This window comes from Oryza glaberrima, chromosome 2, assembly GCF_000147395.1.
Source record: "Oryza glaberrima chromosome 2, OglaRS2, whole genome shotgun sequence".
NCBI classification, from domain to species: Eukaryota; Viridiplantae; Streptophyta; class Magnoliopsida; order Poales; family Poaceae; genus Oryza; species Oryza glaberrima.
The window spans coordinates 6,618,694-6,645,503 of NC_068327.1; the positions used below are offsets into that span (position 1 = coordinate 6,618,694).

Here is a 26,810-nt window from a genome sequence, read left to right on the forward strand (position 1 = left end):
CGAAGGCATGAGGCCCGTTACAGCCCAACAGGCTCGACTGAAGAGGCCCAGACAAATGGCCTCGGCTACGGAGATGCCGAGCCTGATCTGCGCCGTTCGATCCCTCATCGGACGGTCAGGATCACTCGCGCGGCAACCCTAGGCGAGATCGCGAGGCGGGCGCCGCCGCCTCCATAAGTAGGCGGCGCCGAATCCCTCGTCGGCTGCTGCTACTTCCACTAGGGTTTCGTCTTGCTTCTCCCGCTGCTCGCCTCGCCTCCTCGACGGTAAGATCTCCCCGATTTGCAACAGCTATTGTGCTCGCGCGATTGTTGCTTGTTGCGAATCTTGTTTTTGCGGAGTTCTTTGATACATATGTAAAATTTTGTGGTTTCCTCATGACGTGCAGATCTGAGATCATCGAGATCGATTGAGTGGAGCTAGGCGGCGGCTAGGGCGAGATGGCGCTCGTAAGTGTGATCTATCCATGTTACCTGTTCATGCTTATCACGTGTTGCTACTTGTGCGAATTGGTTTGATTTGTGGGGATTAATAGTGGGAAAGCTTGGCCTGATGCGGTGGGGGGTTTGGTTGTTCATTTCAAATTATAGCTTGTGCGGGTTGTTGTATAGTCTGCTATGAGAAAATCTTTTTTTCTGCATGATCAGGGTTGATTTGATGCGCATTGCTACCCAGTGTTTCGATCTAGGAAGGGTTTTTGTAGGGTGTTGACAATTTAGGTGTTCAGGATTTGACTTGGATCGTTGACAATGTTCGGTTATGTCTAGCATCTCTGATTTTCTTCATGCTGGCTTGCGAGCTCGTTGATATCAATGATTTCTGGTGTTCTTTTACTGTTACTTTCTGGTTCAAGTGCTGGTGGTTGAAGAAGATTTATGGTGTTCTTTACTTTGTTACTCTCTGCTTCTAATGCTAGTGGATGGAGTGAATTACTTAATTTGTAGTAAGGAGCTATGATTTTTTTTCTGCACTGTCATTATTTTCTGATTATCTCATTGGATACCAAGTGTTGCACTATGCCAAAGTAAGTTTGTATTCAATGCAAGTAAATGAGTGCCCAGTGTCTTGCCGGCTTGTTAACATTATACTCGTTATCCTGCATAGACATGCACAGGGTTGATTTCCTAGAACGCTTAGAGCTTTTTATTTGATGCAAATGGATTCATTTACAGTTTCAAAAATGTGTTTTATTTGCTTTCAGAATATCTGATCTCACGTTGACCTTATGTAGCTCAGCACTTCTGCACATAATTATATAATTATTTGCATTGATTATCGCTATGCACAACATTGGAAGCTAAAGTTACTTTGTAATATATGCTTCTTGATCTGTGAATTGGTTCCTCTGCTTGTATCGTTTTTGTTTATCATGCTTGTGTCTCCAACCTTATGTACATTATTCGTCTGTGATTAGGTATTGCATGCTGGCAGTGGAAACAAGAATGCATTCAAGGCACTCATTGCTGCCGAGTACTCTGGTGTCAAGGTTGAGTTGGTGAAGAACTTTCAGATGGGTGTCTCCAACAAGACACCTGAGTTTCTCAAGATGAATCCTATTGGGAAGGTTTGAACAAAAACCATCCCTGTATTTTGGTACATTCGCACAGAATCTTATTTGGACACGTTTTCTTTCAGATTCCTGTTCTAGAGACTCCTGATGGTCCTGTTTTTGAGAGCAATGCGATTGCACGATATGGTAAGTGATACATAGCAAGGAATTGGAGTTCTCTTAATCTTTTTCTATCATATCTGATTTAGTTCTAAGGCACTGTCATTTTCCTGAAGTTACCCGCTCGAAGGCTGACAACCCACTCTATGGGTCTTCAGTGATTGAATATGTGAGTGTCTTCTATAGATATTTAAGATCATTCTTGATTATTTTACGAGCTTCTAGAATTGTATGTTTCTTCCAGGCCCACATCGAGCAGTGGAATGACTTTTCGGCCACAGAGGTTGATGCTAATATTGGAAAATGGCTCTACCCACGGCTAGGAATTGCTCCCTATGTTGCTGTGGTAAGTATGGTCAAGTGGGTGTCATAGTGTTTTCCTTGTGTCAGCAATTTGTTGTCTAATCTTATTTCTGCCCAACAGAGTGAGGAAGCAGCTATTGCTGCTTTGAAGAGATCATTGGGTGCCCTCAACACACACCTTGCATCAAACACATACCTTGTTGGCCATTCGGTGACTCTTGCTGATATTGTGATGACCTGTAACCTCTACATGGGCTTTGCTCGGATCATGACCAAGAGTTTTACTTCTGAGTTCCCTCATGTTGAGAGGTACTTCTGGACCATGGTTAATCAGCCAAACTTTAAGAAAGTCTTGGGTGATGTGAAGCAGGCAGAGTCTGTCCCACCAGTTCAAAAGAAGGCTCCACCACCAAAGGAGCAGAAGCCAAAGGAAGCCAAGAAAGAGGCTCCAAAACCTAAGGCAGTTGAGAAACCAGAGGAGGAAGAGGAGGCACCAAAGCCAAAGCCAAAGAACCCTCTTGATTTGCTCCCTCCAAGCAAGATGATCCTTGATGAGTGGAAGAGGTTATACTCAAACACAAAAACAAATTTCCGTGAGGTTGCTATCAAGGGTAAGTTTCTTTTGGGAATCTAGTAGTCACTAAAAGGTTTCCACGTAGAAAAGTATAGTTTCTTTTGGGAATCTAGTAGTCACTAAAAAGGTTTCCACAGAGATAAGTTTACTACATTGCTGTGAGTACACTAGAAAGATATGAGTACAAATTGGCTTACAAATTATAACAGCTACTAAAGAGTCAATGCAAATTTGTTTGTTGACCTGTCAACTGTTAGCAAGTTATATCTCTTTGATTACCATTATTTGTCATCTGCTCCCAACTTCTGTTGTGTGTGAAGTTCTGTGAATTGAACTCAACATGTCTTCTCACTTATTGCAGGTTTCTGGGATATGTATGACCCAGAAGGTTACTCCCTGTGGTTCTGCGACTACAAATACAATGACGAGAACACTGTATCCTTCGTGACCATGAACAAGGTTGGTGGGTTCCTGCAGCGAATGGACCTGTGCCGCAAATATGCTTTCGGGAAGATGCTTGTGATCGGCTCTGAGCCGCCATTCAAGGTGAAGGGTCTTTGGCTCTTCCGTGGCCCCGAGATCCCCAAGTTCGTCATGGATGAAGTCTATGACATGGAGCTCTATGAGTGGACCAAGGTTGACATCTCAGATGAGGCCCAGAAGGAGCGCGTCAGCGCCATGATTGAGGACCTGGAGCCATTTGAGGGCGAGTCGTTGCTGGATGCGAAATGCTTCAAGTGAGGCGTCGTTGGAGCAAGGATACCGTGGAAAATGAGCTATTTAGGTTTTGGATTTACCCTTCTACAATAGTTCATGATTATGAAAAAAAAAAATACTATCACCATGTGGCTATATTAGTCAATATTGAGTGTGCTGGTCTTTTCTTTTTGTACTGTTTGCTAGAGTTTTGGCCCTTTTTAACCTTGTAGTTAAGTTGTTAAGACACTTATCCATCGAATCATCGTCAGAAACACACCATTCGAATCTGCTGTTGCTCACGTGTTAAACTTGCCATTCTGATAATGTTTTGGAAATAGGCAACAAAACGAGTTATGGTGCTGGGTTATTTTATGTATTTTATTCTGTTGTTCATGTTTGTTGTGTTTCTTTTTTTTTTCTTTTGCTTTCAGCGCTGGGCACGCAGACGAAGGCCATGTTCGTTTCTATTGAGATTTTCTTGATTATCTGTTTTGGTGATGGCTATTTGAGGGTATATAAATGAATGAATGAACGAATTACTATTAATTTAAAATTTTGCTTTAGAAAAATATTTCCAAGAAACTTCTATTATATAGAAATTTTTTACATGAAACGCATAGCTTGGTAAGCCGGATAATAATCTCCTGAATCAAAAATGGGATCTACAACGCATGGATCAGAGATTTGCGTTTTGTCAATGTGTCAACTTGCCTAAGCATTTGCCGAGTAAATTTAGTGACGTTAAAGAAAGAAAGGGAAGGAAGGAGAAATATCGTTGCTACGGGTGACAACGGTTCAGAGTTAACGTGGAAGAAACAGAGGGAATGAAGGAGAAACATCGTTGCTATGCATGACAACGGCTCCTCAGAGTCACGTGAAAGAAAGAGAGGGACGCATGACATGACAACGGCTCCTCAGAGTCACGTGAAAGAAAGGGATGGAAGGAAGGAGAAACATCGTTGTTACGCATGACAACGGCTCAGAGTCTACTCTTAGCATTCATTAACGAAAAGTTTGTTGCATGAGAGTGGAGAAAAATGAAAGAAGTATAATAAAAATTTATTTATGCATTAATGGTTTAGAAAACTTATTGTCTTTATTACTGTAGTACTTCCTCCGTTTACTTTCTAACATTGCTAATATTCATATATATGTTAATGAATCTAGACATATATGTGTGCCTAGATTCACTAACATCTATATGAATGTGGAGAATGCTAGAAAGTCTTATAACCTGAAACGGAGGTAGTAGGATATAGTCTCTAGCAACATTAATTAATATAAAGAGCTCATATTAGACCCTACCTTTATACATACCTTGAAATTAACTCACAGCATCACCACCATGCGAACATTAAATCCTCCTTACTCCATTCCGTATTCTGTAATACTATCTCCTTCCCCTTAATAACGTTGGTCCTTACTCTACTCAGTATTCTGTAATACTAATCTCCTTCCCCTTAATAACTTTGGTTAGTTTAATTTTGAGTAAATTTTAGGGTGTTTGGTTGTAATCACAATTGTGGCAAGATTCTCTTTCAATAAACAAGTCATATACGTCATTGACTCAAAAAGGTGTTGCAAGATTTTCTTAGGCTTGCTAAAGTGTGACCAAGAATTTGATCGCCTCAACTTAGACAAGTGTGGCAATACTTTTGTACGTAGTTTTATGATAAATTAACCTATATATATAATTTTCTAAAATTTATTTTAATTTTTTTATGGGAAAGAAATGGATTTAATTTTTTTTTAGAAAAAATGCCCAAGGCCCGTTTCGATCCAACGGGCTCGACTGGAAGGGGCCAGAGTGCCAGACGAATGCCCGCCTACGGAGTGGTTGGATCTGCTCTGCGCCGTCCGATCTGTCGCAAGGCTTACTCATCGGACGGCCGAGATCACCCGCGCGCAACCCTAGGCGAGATCGTAAGTAGAATCGGCTGCGTCGAATCCCTCCACTGTTTTTGCTGCCGCTGCTACTTCTTCCACTAGGGTTCGTCTTGCTGCTCCCGCCACTGCTCGCCTCGCCTCCGCCACCGTAAGATCTCCCCGATTCGCTACAACTAACTAGTGTGCTTGCGCCATTGTTGCGTACTGCTGATTTTGCGGATTTTTTTTTAAATTTTTTTGGATTTTTGTTTCCTCATGATGTGCAGATCTGAAATCGAGTGAGTGGGAGCTAAGGCGGCGGCCCCGTCGAGATGGCGCTCGTAAGTGATTCTTGATCTAACCTCGTTTGCTCGTGTTCTTTAGTTGATTTAGTGGAGAAGCTTGGCATGATGCGGTGGGGTGTAGTTTTTTTTTTTTTTTTTTTTTTTTTTCATTTTCAAATTGTAGCATCTGTGGATTGCTGTATGAGTCTTCTGTAAAGCATATCGTTTTTTCTGCACGATCAGGGTTGATTTGGTGCGCATTTCTACCCAGCATTTAGGGAGGGTTTTGGTAGGGTGGTGACAGTTTAGGTGTCACGGATTTTATTTAGATCGGTGGACAATGTTCGGTCTATGTCTAGCATCTCTTATTTTCTTAATGTTGTCTTGCAAGCTCGTTGAAATGCAGATTTCTGGTTTTTTTTTTTTACTTTGTTACTTTCTGGTTCAAATGCTGGCGGATCAAGTGAATATTAAATAATTTGTGCAGTGAGGAAGCAAGGACCTGCCTTCGAAATTTTTCTAGTCTATATTTCTGATTATTTGATCCCAAGTGTTAAAGATTGTTGCCAAGGTTTTCCAATAGTTAGCCTTTCTTATATAATTTTGATGATGTAAGACCAAATTCAAATGCATACAAATGAAAGCCTGATCACATGACAGTTTGTTGACAATATATACATTATCCTGTAGAGATTCGCACAGGGCTCTGCTTTCCTAGAACGCTTACAGCTTCCTGTTTGATGCAAATGGGATTATTTGGAGTTTCGGAAATGAAGGCTTATTCACTTTCTGAATAGCCGATGAGCATGTAGACATGTCTCATGCAGACATTATAGCTCAGCACTTGTGCACGTAATTATATAATATGTATGTATTGACCATCACTCTGTAGAACATTGAATGGCTAAAGTCACTGTGTAATATGTGCTGCTTGATCTATGAATTTGTCCCGTTGTTTGTATATTTTTTGTTTATCATGTTTGTGTATCCATCCTTATGGACATGCTAGTCAAACTGTCCTTGTAGTGTTGTCATGTCATGCACTTCCCTAACCTATTTTCACGCTCAACTTTGTAACTTGCATTGGTGTAGGTATTGCATACTTTCGATGGAAACAAGAATGCATTCAAGGCACTCATTGCTGCCGAGTACTCTGGTGTCAAGGTTGAGTTGGCAAAGAACTTTCAGATGGGTGTCTCCAACAAGACTCCTGAGTATCTCAAGATGAATCCTATTGGGAAGGTTTGAGCAAAACCACCTCTGAATTTTGGTACATTTGCACAGAATCTGATTTGGACACGTTTCCTTTCAGGTCCCTATTCTAGAGACTCCTGATGGTCCTGTTTTTGAAAGCAATGCGATTGCACGATATGGTAAGTGATACATAGCAAGGATTCCGTTCTTTTAATCCTTTTCTCTCTATTGCTTGATTTAGTTCTAAGTTCCTCTCATTTTCCTGAAGTTACTCGCTCGAAGTCTGACAACCCACTCTATGGGTCTTCACTAATTGAATATGTGAGTGATCTTTCATAAATATTTAGGATCATTCTTGATTATTTTCCAGCTCCTAGAATTTTGTGTTTCTTTCAGGTTGATCTTTCATAGACATTTAGGATCATTCTTGATTATTTTACCGGCTCCTTGAATTTCTTGTTTCTTTCAGGCCCACATTGAACAGTGGATTGACTTTTCAGCCACAGAGGTTGATGCTAATACTGGAAAATGGCTCTTCCCACGGCTTGGATTTGCTCCTTATGTTGCTGCCGTAAGTATGGTCAAGTGGGTATCGTTGTGTTCTCCTTGTTAGCAATTTGTGATCTAATCTTGTTTCTGCCTAACAGAGTGAGGAAGCAGCTATTGCTGCTTTGAAGAGATCATTGGGTGCCCTCAACACACACCTTGCATCAAACACATACCTTGTTGGCCATTCAGTGACTCTTGCTGATATTGTGATGACATGCAACCTCTACATGGGCTTTGCTCGGATCATGACCAAGAATTTTACTTCTGAGTTCCCTCATGTTGAGAGGTACTTCTGGACCATGGTTAACCAGCCAAACTTTAAGAAAGTCATGGGTGACGTGAAGCAGGCAGATTCTGTCCCACAAGTTCAAAAGAAGGCTGCAGCACCAAAGGAGCAGAAGCCAAAGGAAGCCAAGAAAGAGGCCCCAAAAGAAGCTCCAAAGCCTAAGGCAGCTGAGAAACCAGAGGAGGAAGAGGAAGCACCAAAGCCAAAGCCAAAGAATCCTCTTGATTTGCTCCCTCCAAGCAAAATGATCCTCGATGAGTGGAAGAGGTTATACTCAAACACAAAAACAAACTTCCGTGAGGTTGCTATCAAGGGTAAGTTTCTTTTTTGGAATCTACTAGTCAGTAAAAAGTTTCCAGATAGACAAATTTATTGCATTGCTTTGTTGCAAAGGATATGAATACAAATTAGGATACCCGTTAGAATTTGTTTGTGTAGCATCATAAATAGCAAGCATGCATGTGACTTTTTTTAGATGTTATATGTTGTTAGTTACTTTTCAACTGTGAACTAGCTAGCTGTCCAGGATCAGCTGAAGGCCTGGAGTTGTTGCTTTTACTGCAACTTCAGCAGTCATCACATCCAGTAATCCAACAAGCAACCAATGGCTAGACCAAGAGCATCTCTTTTCCTTTCTTTCTTTATCGAATATTTCCAAAACCATGAAATCAATGAAACAGAAAATTAATAAAAATATTAAGTTGGACTATAAATAAAAAAACGCCTTGTTTTCAGAACTTTAAAAAATGACACTGTTAACTATGCTATTCTTGTGTCAATTTGTATCTCAAACATTCTAGTTTAGAGAAAATTAACATCTTAGCTAGAGAACTATAGCATGCAAAAACTGTTAGCCTCTTGTTGTTGGATGGAGAAAATTAACATGTTAGTTAGAGAAGATGCTCAACATCTTAGCCCATTGGTGGCTTGATGGATGGCTATATGTGTTGACTGCTAAAGTTGCAGTCAAAACAACTACCTCAGCACTTCTACACCATTATTTCTCATCTACACCAACTTCTGTTGAGTTTGAACTGCTGTGAATTGTACTCAAGTTATCTTCTCATGTATATTGCAGGTTTCTGGGATATGTATGACCCAGAAGGTTACTCCCTGTGGTTCTGCGACTACAAATACAATGATGAGAACACCGTGTCCTTCGTGACCATGAACAAGGTTGGTGGGTTCCTGCAGCGAATGGACCTGTGCCGCAAATATGCCTTCGGGAAGATGCTTGTGATCGGCTCTGAGCCGCCATTCAAGGTGAAGGGTCTTTGGCTCTTCCGTGGCCCCGAGATCCCCAAGTTCGTCATGGATGAGGTCTACGACATGGAGCTCTATGAGTGGACCAAGGTTGACATCTCAGATGAGGCCCAGAAGGAGCGCGTCAGCGCCATGATTGAGGACCTTGAGCCATTTGAGGGCGAGGCTTTGCTGGATGCGAAATGCTTCAAGTGAGGCGTCGTTGGAGCAAGGATACCGTGGAAAAATGAGCTATTTAGGTTTTGGATTTACCGTTCGAAAATAGTTCATGATTCTGATAAAGAAAACACTATCAGCTTGTGGTTATAATAGTCTATATTGAGTGTGCTCTCGTTTCTGTGTGCTGTTTTTAAGAGTTTTGGCCCTTCTATCTTGTAGTTCTGAGTTGTTAAAGACACTATCCATCGAATCATCATCGGAAACACACCATTCCTTGTGAATCGGCTGCTGCTCATATGATAAACTTGGCAATTCTGATGTTTTCGAATTGTTATGCAAGTAAAAGAGGTACAGTGATGTTCATGTTTGTCAGATTTTTTGTTAGCGTTGTCCAAATTCACTTCAATTTTGTTTTCTTTTAGTGGTGTCCAAATTCATAGGGATTCTTTTCTTTTAACGTTGTCCAAATTCAAATTTGTAGGGATTCTTTACTTTTAGCGTTTTCAAATTCGTTGTTCTAGCTTATGTCTTATCCTAACTGCGGTTTTTTGTGAGATAGAGGGAGGAGTCAATTCAGCTTGCCTAACTGCGGTTTGTGTTCAAGTCTTTTACGTCAAAAGTTTTGTACAGATATATGCGCTCAAACATAACGTGTACATAATTATGGGCACCAGAACTTACATCATCATCACCATACCAACAATATCTCCGCTAGTAACCATACAATATTATAGGAAAGAAAGGGACCAAAGGTAATAAGATATTAAGATGCATATTCAAGACGATGCAGAGTAAAACTCTGTATAAATGATATACAAGATTTGCATCTGGTTAAATACCGGGCCGCAACTTTTTGCAGACGCCACAAAACTTTTGATTTCGTTTTCCCTTTTCCATTTTTTTCAACCTGACCTTTTCTCCTTTTTCCAATTATGAAGCAAGACAAAAAAGAACGAAAACCAAGATCCTATCTTTGTGGTTAAATTCTGATTCTCAGAATCACCGTTCCAAATTCCAGAACTGAACAAATTATTTACGATGGCACAGAGCACTTCGTGTTGCACCACATTTCTTCACTTGGGACTAACACACTATTGCTTTCTCCAGCAGCGCCTTTGCACGGCTTCAGAGAGAGTTTTGTCACATTTTTTTTTCACAACAGGATGCGTAGAACCTTCGTCCATGCACATCCATCCTGCATGCAGAGACTGCGAATACATCTCCACAAAGCTTCAACATGAAAAACTTGGCCTCTGTAGTAGTAGAGCTTACATACTTGTATTTTTTGTTTGACCTGAGACTTTTTTTCTCAGGAAGGGATGTCAGCAGTTTTCTGGAACAACTAACCGCTGTAATTGCTTCAGCGGTGACAAGAGCTGGGAGAACGATGGTCGTTTGCTTGGATCGCTGCACGAAAGAACATTGGGGGTCATTATCAGTGGAGCAAGTGGCAGGTAAAACTAGGTAGAATGAGAAGAGTAGCATGTTATCCGGGCTGGTTTGTTCTTACTTTTCCCAGCACGAAGATATTATGGTAGCCACCAGTGGGTCAATTTCTTTGGGAATTTCTAGTCGCCTGTTCTGGAACCCAACTGCTCCTACAACTTGCATTGGATTCAGTCCACTCCATGGTACACGCATTGTTGCTAGTTCCCATAGGATTACTCCAAAACTGTAGACGTCACACCTGATGCCAGCATTCAATTTTCAATCAGCAGGAGAACATGACAGGAAGTAAATGGAAAGGCCAACATGTCATGAGAAAACTAAGCAACTCACTTCTCATTTGATGGCTCATTACGTAGAACCTCTGGTGCCATCCACTCCGGCTGTAGCCCAACATAAAATATGGTCAAGGTGATGGAATAATTAGCTAATTACAGGAAACACCCACCAAATGAACAATAAAAATGTTATTAATATAGTACACTATGCCACTACATGATCTTGGATTAACAATGAGTTGTCTAAAAAGGGTGAGGCTCTACTTCCAGAAAAAAATAAAAAGACCCTGTGAAAGTAACTAGGGTAAAGAGAGCATGGCTTGAACTGATCTATACAAAATTAGTTGTGCAGAGCAAACTACATTGCACAATGTTTTGCATAAACCATTCTGTTTGAGGACACCGGCATTATCCAATGCCTCAAATATTGCATCTAAACACCAGGCAGAGCAATCAATGTGTTATTTTGAAGTCTAAAGTTCAAATGATTTGCATATCCTAGCCGTGTAAAGTGCAATAGTGCGATATTCCAGAGTTTCTGGAGAACAAAGATGAAAAAAAAAAACACCTTATCATACAATCAAAACGAGGTAAAACATGAAAAAGAAAGTCACTAGAGCATCAAGGATATTACCGTTCCAGCTGTTGATTTAGAGGACAGGAAAGTGTGATGTTTCAACCTTGACATGCCAAAATCTGACACCTGCATGAAAAAATGCATGTATTTACAATATTATTAGTCTATACGACATGAAGCTTTTTGTGATGCAATTGCTAATTAAAGAGGAACATGGATCCCTCCATTTTAATGGGCATTGCTGAATTCTGATAAACAATTTGTCAAGTATTCTACACAAGTTTAGCTAGATCTACTTTACTTGCATGTATAGTAGAACCAGCAACTTGTTACCAGTACATCCCTCACTCTAAGCTAACAGAACCTTGATATTTAACTACTTCTCCATAAATTTCCCCAAAGCACCCAAACAGCAGCTAATGCCTAGAGGTCTCCACTAGCATACCTTTTCATGGGCTGTTTTGATTTGATGAATGAGATGGTGAATGGACCACCCAATCCAAAATCTAAACATACCTACTTGTGTGGTTTGAGGAAATAAATGATTTGGTCCATGTGACCATGTCCATAACCATCTCATCCATCAAACACATATAGTGAAGTATGAGAAACATGGTCATTCCCAAAAGCAGGGGAATAACCATATGAGAAATATGACTCTATAAGAAATATGCAACAGCTTAAACCAAGCAGACCATAAATTCATTTGGTACAACATCCCATCTTGATAGCTTATTGTCTTGCCTAAGAATAACCCAGAAGTATAGGATTATTTAAATGGTCGCTCAACAACTGGGTATCAGACAAGCTGATCAGTGGCAGACTGGCAATCACCACAAGGTCTGTTTACATACAGTATTATAATCGAGAAAATGTAGTCCAGTGTATCCAAATGTTCTGTTTCATGTAAACACTACATTGAAAAAAAAAAGAGCAGAACATCTTTTTGATACCAAACAAATATCATATCAACTTCAGCAAATCTTATATTCTTCCTATGAGAAAACAGACAAGGTTTATCCAAGATGAAACAGAACAACAAGACTAGTAAGCTTTTTTGTTCTGTATTGAATGAGAAGAGGGTTGTGATTTCTGAGAAAGTCACCTTAACAACCCAATTTTTATCCACTAAAAGATTTGGGGATTTCAAGTCACGATGCACAATAGTAGGATGGCTAGCATGCAAGTAGTTCATCCCTTTTGCCTGCAAGACAATAATAAACTGTCAACACGGTATAAAAATAAGCATCAACAACAAAAACAAACAAAACAGCTTCCTGAAGCTTACCACATCCAATGCCATTTTTAGCCTTCGTGTTTCATCAATTTGACTGTTTGGCCTATGCAATAGGCGGTAAAGGCTCCCTCTGAAAAAGGAAGTATGTTATCTTTGTTGTAATATCTCTTTCCGCTCATATAACATATGCACAAAAGTAGAAGGAGCCAATGGTTATGTTGACTGAATAAACCAAAAACAAAGTTGGAGGAACCTTGGAAGGTATTCAGTTAATATCGAAAGATTTGGTGGTTGTGTCACATATCCCAAGAACAGAACTACATTTGGATGCCTCAGCCTTGACATGATCCCAACCTTGAAGAGAAGGAATGCACACTCAGTTGAGGAAATAAAGTCGATAATATTTATACACAAACTCCAAAAGAGATGCAATGCATTAAATCTTAAAAGTGGACTCACTTCACATTTGAATTGATCTAGTGCAACACCCGATAAATCCTGGTCAAGAAATTTCTTCACTGCAACTTCCTGCAATAGATGAGGACAATAAATTACCAGAGCAAGAAACTCACAAAACAATGGCAATTTAGGTGAAAATGAATCATATATGTTTTGTTTCTTCCAGCTTGGTAAATTTGTTACAGTGGGCCTGATATTTCCCTATTTTGTTTTATTGGCCTTCCTAGGCAACAAACCTTTGATATCCAATAGTTACCTGTTAAAAGTCACTGCTTTGCAATACAATGAACCAGTGGTAGCTCTATTTATGAGCTAGTTCGTACAGACGCAGTAGTTATCCAGTCCTGTACTGTCTTACTATAGGAACTATATGGCACAGGTATTACCTTACTATTTAAGCTATAGACCTTACGACCACTTCGTACTGCTAGCAAAATATAATATAAGAATTGCTCTTCAAATATGTGACTTACAGTGCCATTCCAATCTGCATGATATACTTCCCCATATGAACCTGCAAAAATAAATTTAGTTTAGAACACAGAGAGTAATGGTACAAAAGAAAAGTATCCAATACATTACAGAGTAATGGTATAAAATAACACAAAATTTAACTTAGTTCAGTATGTCAAAAAAAATTAAAAAGGAAATAATGATGGGGATCACATTGCAAAATCCAGCTAATTTATTCCACTCTCTAGCCTGAATAAGTGCAGTTTTATTTTTATTTTTCAGTGTCTCCATAATACAACTTTGGCCAATAACACAGAAAACACCATTGGTTGACAGCGAATTATAACGCAATGAAAGTGGTGTTGGTTTAGTTGTAAAAGTTCATAATTTAGAACACCTTCATTCTAAAACTGAACCATTAGCAAGTTCCTAAATAAAAAAAAATCCATGATACGCGCAGCAGATATCGTATATTTTGGAAATTAGAGGCATTCAGACAAGCACCAGTCGTTAAAATAGAACAATGTCTGTGAAACAAGATCGATTTCACAATACAAAGCTTCAAAGTGGATGACTACCAAAAATGTTAAGGAAGAACCATAAAAAGTCTGAATTTTCAATCAAATAAATGAATGTATTTATTACTAATGTATTTAGTGCCATGTAGAGAGCAAGAGACATTTACTCTTTCTGCATATATATTCATGTAACTTGGTGTTCATTGTAAACTTGAAATGCAGTATGTTGTCCCCTTAGAGAAGCTACCTCTTAATTAAATACTTACTGCTATACTAGTAAGTGGTAATATAAGATCTTGGAATTAATGCAGATACCTAGACCAATGCGCTCTCCAATATGAAGATCTTCCCATGGTATTTCATAGTCAGCAACGTCATCTATAACAGAGCTGATTGTTTTCGTGCTAGAACAGCTCGACTTGTCCAAGTTTCCATTGCTACTTCCTGGCATCTTCACCAAAGAGTCCTCAGAAAACCTTTGGTCCTCGTTGGCAATGGCATGAGCTGTATGATCATGCAAATCCAAATTTCTGCCAATTGCTTCTGTATTCCCCACATCATGCTGCGCATCTTCATGGAAACAATTCACTACTGCTAGTGTTTTGGTATTGCCATGTTGCAATGGAGAATCTTCCGCTACATGACCATTTGGCAAATTTTGACCTGTTTTAGCGATTACCAACCATCCTGCAGTTTTGTCATCTTCAGAAGCAGTATGTTTGCATATTTCAGGTTTCTCATAGGTGGGTAGCAATGCAGTGCCCTCCAGGAGCAAGTCTTGCAAATTTTGTGCAAACTGTGGGTCCACTTCTGTGGGCACTAAATACATGGGAGCATCGTTGACTTTCATCAGATGCGGAATTTCCCCTTCATCAGATATGGTACTTTGTTTAAGCGGGTTCTCTGTGTGGAAGATGTCTTCCAGCTGTGAACTTGCTAGTGCTAAAGCAGATTTTTGTTCAGATGAACTTCCCCCCATGTCACTTGTATTCTTACATCCAGCACTAATCTGCTCAAGGGCTATGCATAGTTCTGCAACACTCTCCTCGATGGCATCATTGCTCAGTTGACTATTGTTGGAGTCCTGAAACTGACTGCCAGAAATATCTGAAGGGATTAATGTGCCTGGAGCTCCCATCAGATCAACTATATATTCAACACTGCAATAGGATTTGATTGTTATATATCAACACAGAAGATATCCTAATATTAAATACTGAAAGATTGTAAAGATACAATGTAGATACCTGTCAAAATCAATTTTAACCAAGTTAATAGCCCCTTCATCTGTCCCCGTATAATATATTCCTTTGACAAGCTTGCATGGTAGATTAACTCGATCAGCTAGTACCTGAAACCAATCTGATCAGTTATTTTCTTTGTCCAACAGAAACCTACTTACGTAGAAAGCTGTCACCAAGATATGTAGTCAATGAAACAAGGTTCAAAGGTGTTTCTTTTTCATCAACCATTTCAATTATCCATTCCATACAGCAAATTCAAGATTTACCGATGCCCATAAATGAACTAGATTGGCTTCCACAGTTGGACTACCACAGCTCATAATGGACAATATAACTGGTTGAAGGTGAGTACTAAACATCTAAACATTTTTCAATATCATAACTGGAATCGGGAATCATTTGTGCTTTAAACAACCATTCCACAATGTAAATTGTGCAACAAGATGGAAATTGTTACCATGGGGCTATTCCCATATTTTCTTACACTTAACATAATTTAATGCCCTATGTGAATGACTGGATTGAAGTAGAATACAGTACTTCTGCAGAGATACTAACCTTAAATAGCAAAGATCTGTGGCGTGACAACCCAATGGGAAGCAAACCAAGAGGGAGAACAATACTGTTGCGCTGAAGGCATAGCGCGCGGCTCTTCACTCCCCATTCCCTGTTCATTTCATCAGCATCATCCACCGGACCGCCCATAGCATCAACCACAAGGTTTGCAATCTTCTGCACGAGCTCCGGCGAAGCGACTCCACCATGCTCCGCCCTATCCTGCGCGGCAATTGCCAGAGCCCTCCCTTCGAGCCGCTTCAGCGCCGGATCACGCTCCCGATTGACCAAAACTGCCACGTACGCGGCGTCTCCACCGACGGGAACCGCCCTGAGGGTGGTCAGGGAGGGGAATTTGGCCTGGAAGTGCGGATGCATCGGCGCGCCGCACACATCGTAGAACCCGTCGGAGAGCCTCTCGTCGTAGTTGACGACGCAGTGGTTCCAGTACCGCGCGGAGAGGGCCTCCATGGGGCCCCGGTCCCCGGCGGCGCCGCCGAGGCTGATGCGCTCGGCGGCCCGGATCTGGACCGAGTCGGCGTCCACGAGCCCCGCGTGATCCGACGCCGAGATGGCCAGCGCGAGCCGCACCTGGTACTCCTCCTCCAGCCGCGTCATCGTCGCGTCCGCCCCCATCCCCCTCGGCTCCTCCGCCGCCGCCGCCGCCGCCACCACCGGAGCCGCAACAGGAGCCATCACCGGCGCCGCCTCGGTCGCCGCCGCCGCGGCGACGACCGGAGGAGGCGGCAGCGGCGGGGGCTGCGCCGACGACCGCCGATGCTGCCGCGGGCGGTGGTGGTGCTCCCCCGACGGGGCCCCCGCCGCCGCCGCTCCTCCGCCGCTCCCGCCCCCACCCGAGAGGTGGAGCTTCCGCAGCAGATGCTTCATGCGTGACATGGATTACCACCACCACCACCACCACGGAATCATACAACTCCTCCTCCCTGATCCGATCCGCCTACCCAACCCAACGAATCAGCGTACCCCGACGAACTCACCTCCTCCCTCCTCCGAGCACCACCACCGCCGATCTACCAATCCATTCCCGCGCTGCTCGATCGCGCGGCGGCCGCTGTAAATTCGTTGCTTCGCGTCGGCTTCGCCTCGGCGCGCGGGGGGTAGCAGCTGCCAAGGTGAAGCGAGGAAGAAGAAGAAGAAGGCATCGGCATCTTCCCCTCTCTCTCCACTTTTTTTTTCCTCTTTTATTATTTTTGGATTATTATTATTATTATTATTATTATTATTTTGGGTTGCTCGACGTGTAGTAGTGGTAGACTGGTTTGGGTTGGGTTGCTTGCGCGGTCTCCGGTTTGGGGGGATCGGATGATGATGGGGAGCGTGGGTGACGTGGCAGGTTTGGATCGTGCGGCTGGGATTGATCCGCAGGCCCGTGGTCCAGACTAGAGGCTTCCGAGTGGATGGATGGATAACTCAGTTTTTTGGATGGTTTGACACTAATCCCCACTTCTAGATTAACCTAGCTCTGTATGGACGTGTTCGGCAAATTGTGGGTTTATAAGAAAAAAAATAAAAGGTCATTTTTTGGATAATACTTTTTTTTTAGGCTGGGAATCCTTCTCCTCAGCGCTTAAAATGGATTTACAGTCTCACAGATTAACATAAATTATTAAGTATTGGTTAAAAAACTTGAAAATAGACTAATATAAATTTTTAAAATAACTTTCCTACGTTTTTTTTAAAAAGACACCGTTTAGCAGTTCCGTTCGGAAAACATACGTAGCAAAAATGAGAGAATAAAAGTATTAAAAAAGGAAAGAAAAAGCACATTCTTCAGTCATTTGGATTGGAACAAACTTTTACCAAATCTATAGAGCTGAGATACATCTGTTCAAATAAAAATTTGGCAACATTAAAAGTTGAAATATTACACCTAATAAAAGATGTTTTAATCTTAGGCATCCTTACATCTCACACCTTTTATTCTAACCCTCCACTAGTTTGTATTTTCTAATCTTATCCTTTATAGCCCTAAATGCCCCTATTTTGATTAGAAAATCATCGCTCTATCGGCAAAAGTTTCTTCTAATAACTTAGCATACATTCATAATATTCAAAGTTGAAAGCGACAAGTTAAAAATGAGCTATGTATATCATCAACCCGATTCTCTTTGTTTTCCCTCTCACAACATATATAGGGATTTTTTTTTCTTCTCAATACATCCTTACATTCTTCCCCTCTATTAAGAACTTAAAAATGACAACGAAAAGTAGGATCCTCGTCATGCCGGCATTAGAGAGAAAATGTGCGATTATCCCTGACCTTCTACTACGTTCTTCTCCATCATGACAATGTGCGAGTATAGTGGAAGCTTAATGTCACTTTACATTCCGATACAAGATAATCACTAGGGTAACAAAAATTCAGCTGGTTTCAAAAATCAAGATTCTTCGTGTACCATGTGTGTTCAACAAATGAACAACTTTTACACGTCTAGAAAAAGGAAAACCTTATATATAATGATCTAACACCTCATTGGTTTATATATGCATTTCTCTCTCAGCTCTAGATAACTTAATTTTTACTCAATGCTATAAAATCATAGTAGTTTTACCAAGAATTTTACGCTATTCCTTCAAAGATCAAATCTTCATAAACTATCATTTGGAATTTCTAGGTTTGACCAAGACGGCTAGACCTACTAACGTTGGTCTTCATCTACTCCAAACTCTGTTCACGTTTCAACTTTTTATTTATTTGTAACAAAATAGAAGCCTTCAGTTTTTTTTTCTCCTTTAATTTTCGGTAAAAGTGGTTGCCTCCTGACGATGATGAGTTGTATTAGCCGGCAAGTATAACCATGAAGGTTTTGTTTGACTTTCAACGGCAGATTTGGAACCATGCAGACACCCACATTCATTGGGCGAGAAGCGTATAAGCACTGGGGCCGGCTCTCCTGTTGCTTAATTTGTCGTTTAATTAATTACACTATTTTAGTGACCGAGTCGCCATCGTCTTAACGGACGGAGCGTCTCAAGCTACAGTAAAAGAATTTACTTAGCTGCATCCAGGTCAAGCAGGGCGGAGGTAGGAAGTTATCAAGAGTAGGACCATGTAGATGTAGTTTCATTCATTGTGTTTAAATTTCGGGTTTGTTTGGTCTGGAACCAATTTTTACTCTACCAAAATCTTGGTAGTGCTAAAATATTAGCAAGTTTTGGCACTACCAAATTAGGTAGTGTTGAATTTGAACTATTGTGGGTAAAATTTGGTAGCAAATCAAATATGCACTTGCTACTATTGAAGTTACCAAAATTTTGGTAGGGCAATAAGTTGATATCAAAACAAACAATCCCTTCATCTAAAGTTTAGTGTTTTTCCATTGATTTTTTTTGTTACATATGGGGCCCAAGACTAAGGTCTTGTTTGATTCAGCTTAGGATTATTATAATCTAGATTATTAGGAGTAAGCTGAAATAAACAGATAGCTTATTATGATAGATTATTACAATCTATACGCCAGATTATTATAACTAGCTGGGTGGCCGCGCAATTGCGCGGCTAACACCCAAACAAATTCATATATATTTTAGTATGATTTTACTTAAAATTTATTAAATAGCTATCTCATTATCTTAAGACTTTGAAAGACCAAACCTTATCATCCTCGTGTTTGTACATATAGTTTTTAAAAGTCACACCAATTGCTACCTCTTATGTCATCTCCTTCTTTATTTGCTTGCTCGATCTACCACTATTTCAATTCATTCTTCTTGAAACCTTTAAAAATTGGATTTTATAATTTTTAGAGTTTATTGTCACGTTGGGTTTTGCTTTTATAATTTCCATATATCACGTTAAACGTTGCTATTATACTGCTCTACGGCCCGTCCACTGTTTCTTCTCTTTATTGTTAATGAGATATTAAAAATCGAATATAATTATCGTTTGGGTTCATTTTTACTTTCTAGAAGTCCCGCCAAACCGTCAGCGGCTTTGCGATTGTACTCCTCTACGGCTCACGCGCTGCCTCCCTTCTTTATTGTCATTGAGATTTTAAAATCAAACATGATTATCATTGGGGTTTTTTTTTTACTTTTTTGAAGTTCCAAACCTTTTAAAATTAGGCTTGTAGTTTTATTTTTAATAATTTTTAGAAGTCCCATCAAACGGTACCACTATGCCCCTCTACAGCTCGTCCGCCGCCTACTCTTTATTGCACTGTGATTCTAAAAATCGAACATAACTATCGTTGGAATCCATTTTTTATTTTCTAGAAGTCCCATCAACCGTCGGCGGCTCTGCAACTATACTCTTATACACCTCGCCTGCTGCTTCTCTTTTTTATTGTCACTGAGATTTTAAAAATCGAATATGATTATCAATGAGGTTTATCTTTTTTACTTTCTAGAAGTCCCGGCAACCGCCTTACTTGTTTGCTTCATGGCCTGCTTGACGTCCCTCCTTTTAATCGTCATTACGATTCTATTTAGTGTTTTATTAACAGTTTTTATATGTCGTAACAACCGCCACCACTATACTCTTTTATAGGCATGTTACTTAATTTATCTCGTCATGTGTTTTAGATCTTTTCTTTTAATAGTCTTTATTTTTATCACAAATTTAGTTATTTATAAATTGTATTCCTAATTGAAATCTTATTTTTCTTTTTCTAATTTTAGAATTTATTTTTTTAAAAAAATTAGTTAACATCGTATTGTGTTCTTTTAGTGTTTTTATTTTTTATTTTCAATTTTAGTTGTTTCAAAATTGTATTCCTACGTGATCTCTCTTTTAATTTTTATAATTTTGGATATTATTTTATTTTTTATTCAAAATTTTAATTAATCTCGTATTGGGTTTTTATATGGATTCTTCTTTCAATATTGCTTATTTTTAATTCCGAATTCAAATAATTTTAAATTGTATTCCTACTTGAACTCTTCTTTTATTTTCTTTTGCTTATTTCGGATTTATTTTTATTTTTATTCTGAATTTTAATTAATCTCATTTTTAATTCCGAATTTCAGCTATTTTTAAATTGTATTCCTACTTGGACTCTCATTTCCTTTTCTAATTTTGGATTTTATTTTATTTTTATTTTGAATTTTGATTAATCTCGTATTAGATTCTTACATGGAAACTTCTTTCATTATTGCTTATTTTTAATTCCGAATTTCAGCTATTTTTAAATTGTATTTCTACTTGAACTCTTCTTTCCTTTTGTAATTTTGGATTTTATTTTATTTTTATTTCGAATTTTGATTAATCTCGTATTGGGTTCTTATATGGAAACTTCTTTCAATATTGCTTATTTTTAATTCCGAATTTCAGCTATTTTTTAAATTGGATTCCTACTTGGACTCTCCTTTTTCTTTTTCTTTCCTTTTCTAATTTTGGATTTTATTTTATTTTTATTTCGAATTTTGATTATTCTCGTATTGGATTCTTATATGGAAACTTCTTTCATTATTGCTTATTTTTAATTCTGAATTTCAGCTATTTTTAAATTGTATTTCTACTTGGACTCTCCTTTCCTTTTCTAATTTTGGATTTTATTTTATTTTTATTTTAAATTTTGATTAATCTTGTATTGGGTTCTTATATGGAAACTTCTTTCAATATTACTTATTTTTAATTCCGAATTTCAGCTATTTTTATATTGGATTCCTACTTGGACTCTCATCTTTCTTTTTTTTTCTTTTTCTTCGATTAATGTGGGAATTTCTAGCCCCCACAGCGAACGTGACACCTCCTTTCAAAACTGTTTTAATAATATAATAGATCTGGTAATCCACTCTAAAGGTGCTTTTTTAATTATTAGATAGCTAACATCTAACAAACAGCTAATAATCTAGAGAAACAAACAACTAACAGCTTATTCTATATCAACTTATTATAATCCAGCTTATAGTAATTTGGCTCAATAATCTAGATTACAATAATCTCAAACTAAAACAAACAGGGCCTAAGCTGCCCCACAAGTAGCTCCGTCCCTGAACGCTTGTTGCATGCTATGCAAGCATGTACGTAAACTCAGTGGCGGAGTCAGGAAATTTACTATGTGGGATCGATTATTATTATTTTAGTATGGTCATTTATGTAAATTTGAATGGATTTATAGGAAAAATTAAGATTCAAAGGGCAATAGTGAAAAAGTTGTGGGGTTAGCCGACCTCACAACTTACACATAGATCTGCCATTCTCAGTGTAAACCCGGTTTGTGCCATCAAGCAAAACAGGTACCGGTTCGATGGAAAATGTATGTCATCGCTATTATTATTGGATCGCCAGTACTGGCTTAATAGGCTATTTTAAGTAAAACAAATTTATATTTAAAAATGACTGGCTAGCATATATGAGAGCATAGTATAACCAGTAAGTTTTTTTTTCCTGGAAATATCTTGGGGAGTGAGGAAATATCTTGGGGAGTGAAAGGGAGCTAGTGGCATCGTGGCTCATGCATGGCTGTCTACACATGTGAGATGGTAGATGGTACTATCTCCTAGTTGAGCATTAATCTATAATTATCGATTGATTAATCAAACGTGTGCTTATGTGTGTGCACAACTGCACATGCTGATCGATGCAAGTTGACTTATGCACACGGGTTCGTGTATGTGTATCCATAGCTAGCCGACCTATTTTGTCTTGAAGCAAAGAATTATAGACAAGTGGCTTGACCTATTGACTTATAGTATTAAAAAAGGGTACTTTTACTTTGCAACAAAATAAAGCACTTGGATTATTTATCGAACAAAGAGAAGAAGGAGATACATGATGGGGTCAATGGTTAGTGTTATCCAAATCCGCTTGCATCCCGAGGGAGAGACGGCAGAGCAAAATATCTAGGAAAGTTTTAACATCTAGACATATATGTGTTCAGATTCATTAACATCTATATAAATATGAGCAATATTAGAAAGTCTTATAATGTGAAATGGATGAAGTATTTCATATGTGTGGTTGGTGTAGACGGAGAAAAAAGCTATTATTTTGGAATTTGTACAATTATCTAGGCGATTTCTTAACTCATCCTTTTGGCGTATGTGAAATGAGAAATTAAATACCGACCATTATAAGCTTGGAAAATAAATTTATTTAATTATTTTTATACAACTTCTATATATAATGCTTTTAAAAGAGTATCATTTTAACAGTTTAAAAACATGCTAAAAAAGAGAAAGTTGAAGTTTGAAGTCAAAGAAAATAAGTAAATAACATAGCCTAAACATTCTACAATTTGATCCTTTTAAAAATTTATATTACAAACAGACCTTCCGCAAAATTTGTTCTCCCGTTCTCTCTCTTTTTTTCCACCTTTCGGTGTTATCATCGAATGGGCCTCCGGTGTAGGCCCATCATTTCATCATGGGCCTCATTCCTGCCAGCCCATTCGTCAGCCCAAGCCGTCGAGCGGCGGCGCGTCTCCGCCGCAAGCGGCGCCGGCGAGCGGCATCTCCTCCCCACGCCGCCTCGCCGTCGGCGACGACGTCCCCAGCGCCAAGGTCAGCCACCGGCGCCGCCGCCGCGCCCCCGGTCCCTCCTCCCCTTTCTCTCTGGCTTCTCTCATGTCCCCCCTCTATGCCCTCCACCGCGGGCTGCTCCGCCGCTTCGCGGCGCGCGGCCGTCGCGCTCATCCGCATCGAGAAGCGGTGAGCTACAACCCTTGCCGCATTGCGATGTTGTGACACGGGCGAGTCATGGCCGTCGCCGCCGCCGCCGCCTTGTCGTGCCATACGCCATCGCAACGCGCCGCCGCGCAGCATAGCAGGGCACGCCCGTTTGGTTCCCTCTCAAATGGGTTCATCTCGAGCGATCGGATGAATCGGAATCGTCGAGGCGCTGGAAGGTTCGGTTCGGTCGGTTGATGATCGATTTCCCTGTGGTACGTACGATTCAGGAATCCCATGCCTGTATTTTTTTTCTCTTTGCAAAAATTCCGTTTCATCTTCCGCTGCTTAATTCTGCTTGTGATGCGTACGAATCAGGAATCCACAGGTTCTCTTCAGTGCCAACTAGTATTAGTTGGTCCCAATCTTCCAGAATCACCATTTCTGCTTGGATGTTTCTAAGCATGATGGTATTAGTGAGGTTTGCTCAATCAAACTCTATCGTGCACCTGTTCTTCTATTTTGACGAATCACCAACGATTATTTTGTAATAATCAGGTGTCGTCCTGCTATGAAGATTCCGGTGCCGGAAATAGAGGAGATGTATCTGAAGGAGCACCTGGGTGTTGATTTAGTGTATCATTACTTTTTTTCTTTGACAAAGAAAGAATCTATCATCACTGATGATGATGTGAAGAATTGCTAACATTGCTTGACTCGCTCAGCAATACTTTCTGGATCGGTGAGTCCTTATCCTTCCTTTTTTTTTTTTGCTGCTTCTTTATGTTAGCTTCCCTGCATATTGATCTAGATTGGTTCTGAAAGATATTACACGTGGTAATACAGGAGTTATTATTCACATTCTGGACAGTTAATCCTTATCCAACATCTCTATCAAAACCATGTAACTCTTGGTCACTGGCTGGGTAGGACAAACACAAAAAAACAATAAGTAAATCTTTTCAGGATGATTAGCCTGACTTTTATGATGTGCAAGAGAAGTTGTACGGACAGTGGCCAGCCATTTCATAGTTAAATGAAAAATGAATAGTTTGGTATGATATAGGTATGACTTTACGTATACCAGCACATGAATGGCATTGATTTCTTCTTTCTTTATTGTTTTATGTTGATGAAGAGTCAAGGTAAAAAAGTAAGGAAATGTGAAAAGAGACATGCAAAGAAATCACATTAACTGTGCTTATTCTACAGTATCCTCATTTACCAACTAAATGCATGTGAACTGTGAAGTATCCTACACTATACTCATTTTCTTCCTGCTGACATCTGGTGGAAAGATTTTTCTTTTTATTTTTTTTACATTCATCAACCTTGGGCTGCATTCACTTGCAGTTATTTATTGATGATGCATTTTTCCTCTCGATCTCTATTCCTTAGGAGGTTACATGAAGTCAAGTGCCTGGGCTATAGCAGATTCAATTATAAAAAGAAAAACTTGATTAGGTATCTAGTAATAGAAATTGAGTAATGCCCGGCGAAAAAGAAATTGAGTAATCGTGATAGATATATATGCCTGAAATGCATGCTTGACGGATAAATTGGGTTGTATATGAAGTAGTGTGTGTGGTCTACATGCACTGATGCGGATATTTCAGCATGGGATCTTGCCAACAAGATTGTTGAACAGAAAATTATTTGCATTTGAAAGCTTTCACTACATGACATTATTTTTGTGTGAACCCTTTTAATTGGCTCCGTGTTCATAACTGTCTCTTTTGTTTCAGCAATCCTGTCCATATTCAAGGTCAAAACAAGAATGATTCTACCTTAACATGGGAAAGCTCGTGCTACTTGACAATGTCATAATGAATCGCAGTCAATCTCTGATATTCGTATCTGAAGTCTCCTGCTTGTGTCCATTTACCATGAAACCATCCTGGATGAAGCCCAATGAATTGTGGCTGAGAACAGTTGCCTGATTCCAGTCATTTTCATGTGCCCTCAGTTCACTGGCACTTGACCTGGGAAGAAAGGTACACATTTGTTCCTATTGTATTGCTGTTGACTTGTCACTATACACTTAGTTCGGCAGTTCCTTTATTGTGTAATATCCTGGCATTATTTGTGATGTATGACTCTGCAATGTTTGGTAGGCAACCTGTTTGAGAGGAACTGCCCATCTTGAGGTAAACCCTCCAGGCCTTGTCGACAATGGATTCGAGTCAGCAGTGCTTTATATATGCAGGTAATTTGTTAAGAAAACTCATATCAATCAATATGTCACTTTCATCTGTAGACTACCCAGACTTAGATATGTCTATGCAGAAGTTTCTCATGGCATTCCATACTTCCTAAGTTCCTAGTCCCGATTCCAACTTCAGTTTGCATTGCCAATTGCCCAATTAGCGTATGGAAATCTTTTCATGCTTTTTTGTTTGGATGTCAAGTCTGATTGATTAGTCTAACCAAATACTGAAATACTATTCTTTATTGCATCAGCTCGCATGATGGTTATTTATCTCTGGATTTTCCATCTTTCAAGTTTCAAACATGGTCAGTAGTCCAACATAGCGGCATACATATATATTTTTTCTTTCGCAAATAAGCAGACATGCTGCATAGCAGGGAGCAGATCTGGTGCAGTTGTGCGTAGTCCTTAACGTCAAATCTTTTTCACTTCCATTGAACGGAAGTGCCTGTCACATGTCCTTAGACAATTCTTTGCTCCTTTAGTACCTTTCCAACCAGATTAATCCTCAAGGTGCATGACTTCCAAGTACTTTCAAAGTACGATAGGGGATCGATGGATGCTTCGGTGGTTCTTAGTCCCTCGTTCTGTTCTTTGACTGGAATATTATGCATCCATGGTCCATATGGATCTATATCTGGTCCCTCATCTAGATTCTTTCCGGGTAGTTTTCCAACAAAATTCAATGATCATAACATCAATGAAAATCCACAGGAACTCATCAGGCATGTCGGGTTTGACAGCAATGCGAAAGGATCCTGTCTATGATTGGTGTCTGGTGACCATCAGCAGCGGCTGGTCCGGGAAAACGGATGCCACAGAAGGATATAGCGGCTCAAATTGCGACCTGTCCACCCCACCAACACAAAGGTATATTTGGTTTGTGACCTAAGTTCGCTACACCCAATCTTAGCCATGCCATTTCATGCCACAATTTATCAGGCAAGCGTTTGATTAATTTGATTAATTTCTGCGACAATAGCAACCCATCTTTGTTAGTGTTTTGGCCCACTTGTTAAGTTGTTATTCTAACCAGACTGTCAACAACAAAATGTCACGGTTTGTATGCCGCGGCACACCTTAACTAATTTTGTTGTAGTAAAGTTACTTATCAAATAAATCCTTAACCATATAATATAACTTTTTAAAGATGAGGCGTTCCACAATTTTTATGGCTAACAAATTATTTTCCATGAGGAAACTGGGTCTACGATAAGAGAGGTACTAAATATAATGTTTTGTGGTGTGTGAAATTTTAGCAGTAAACTAGTTGGTTAGTCTTGCCAAAGATGTAGCGAAGTGTGGCCACCAATCGAAAACCCTTAGTAGCCACAAGCCGGCAATCCTGAACTTCCACTGTTGGAGGATTTCCAATTAGAAAAAGGGTGGTCAAATGTTACAGTTGACCAACAAATG

At 39.7% G+C, this 26,810-nt stretch overlaps 3 protein-coding genes and 1 long non-coding RNA gene across 4 annotated transcripts; 3 read left to right on the forward strand and 1 right to left on the reverse strand.

The window, feature by feature from the left end:
• Positions 1–146: 146 nt before the first annotated feature.
• On the forward strand, positions 147–3,532 carry LOC127762473 (elongation factor 1-gamma 2). Its single transcript, XM_052287000.1, has 8 exons — positions 147–266; positions 389–449; positions 1,415–1,564; positions 1,636–1,696; positions 1,786–1,838; positions 1,914–2,015; positions 2,094–2,583; positions 2,908–3,532. Exons 2-8 carry the CDS (start codon positions 441–443, stop codon positions 3,285–3,287), a joined length of 1,245 nt encoding a protein of 414 aa, XP_052142960.1. The 5' UTR covers positions 147–266; positions 389–440; the 3' UTR covers positions 3,288–3,532.
• Positions 3,533–5,125: 1,593 nt separating this feature from the next.
• Positions 5,126–9,127, forward strand: LOC127762472 (elongation factor 1-gamma 1). Its single transcript, XM_052286999.1, has 8 exons — positions 5,126–5,280; positions 5,399–5,452; positions 6,488–6,637; positions 6,708–6,768; positions 6,858–6,910; positions 7,059–7,160; positions 7,237–7,738; positions 8,503–9,127. The coding sequence occupies exons 2-8, from the start codon at positions 5,444–5,446 to the stop codon at positions 8,880–8,882; spliced, it is 1,257 nt and encodes a 418-aa protein (XP_052142959.1). The 5' UTR covers positions 5,126–5,280; positions 5,399–5,443; the 3' UTR covers positions 8,883–9,127.
• A 407-nt stretch (positions 9,128–9,534) lies between these two features.
• Positions 9,535–16,814, reverse strand: LOC127762471 (probable serine/threonine-protein kinase SIS8). Its single transcript, XM_052286997.1, has 12 exons — positions 15,617–16,814; positions 15,062–15,165; positions 14,130–14,974; positions 13,317–13,357; positions 12,844–12,912; positions 12,638–12,738; positions 12,436–12,514; positions 12,253–12,351; positions 11,205–11,273; positions 10,626–10,675; positions 10,357–10,533; positions 9,535–10,253 (listed from the first exon to the last, which is right to left on the reverse strand). The coding sequence occupies exons 1-12, from the start codon at positions 16,508–16,510 to the stop codon at positions 10,169–10,171; spliced, it is 2,613 nt and encodes an 870-aa protein (XP_052142957.1). The 5' UTR covers positions 16,511–16,814; the 3' UTR covers positions 9,535–10,168.
• Positions 16,815–23,479: 6,665 nt separating this feature from the next.
• LOC127764781 (uncharacterized) lies at positions 23,480–26,396 on the forward strand. The gene is made up of 5 exons (XR_008015963.1): positions 23,480–23,666; positions 23,744–23,927; positions 24,931–25,179; positions 25,300–25,391; positions 26,109–26,396. It is a non-coding gene; the product is annotated as an uncharacterized LOC127764781 (long non-coding RNA).
• Positions 26,397–26,810: the final 414 nt, after the last annotated feature.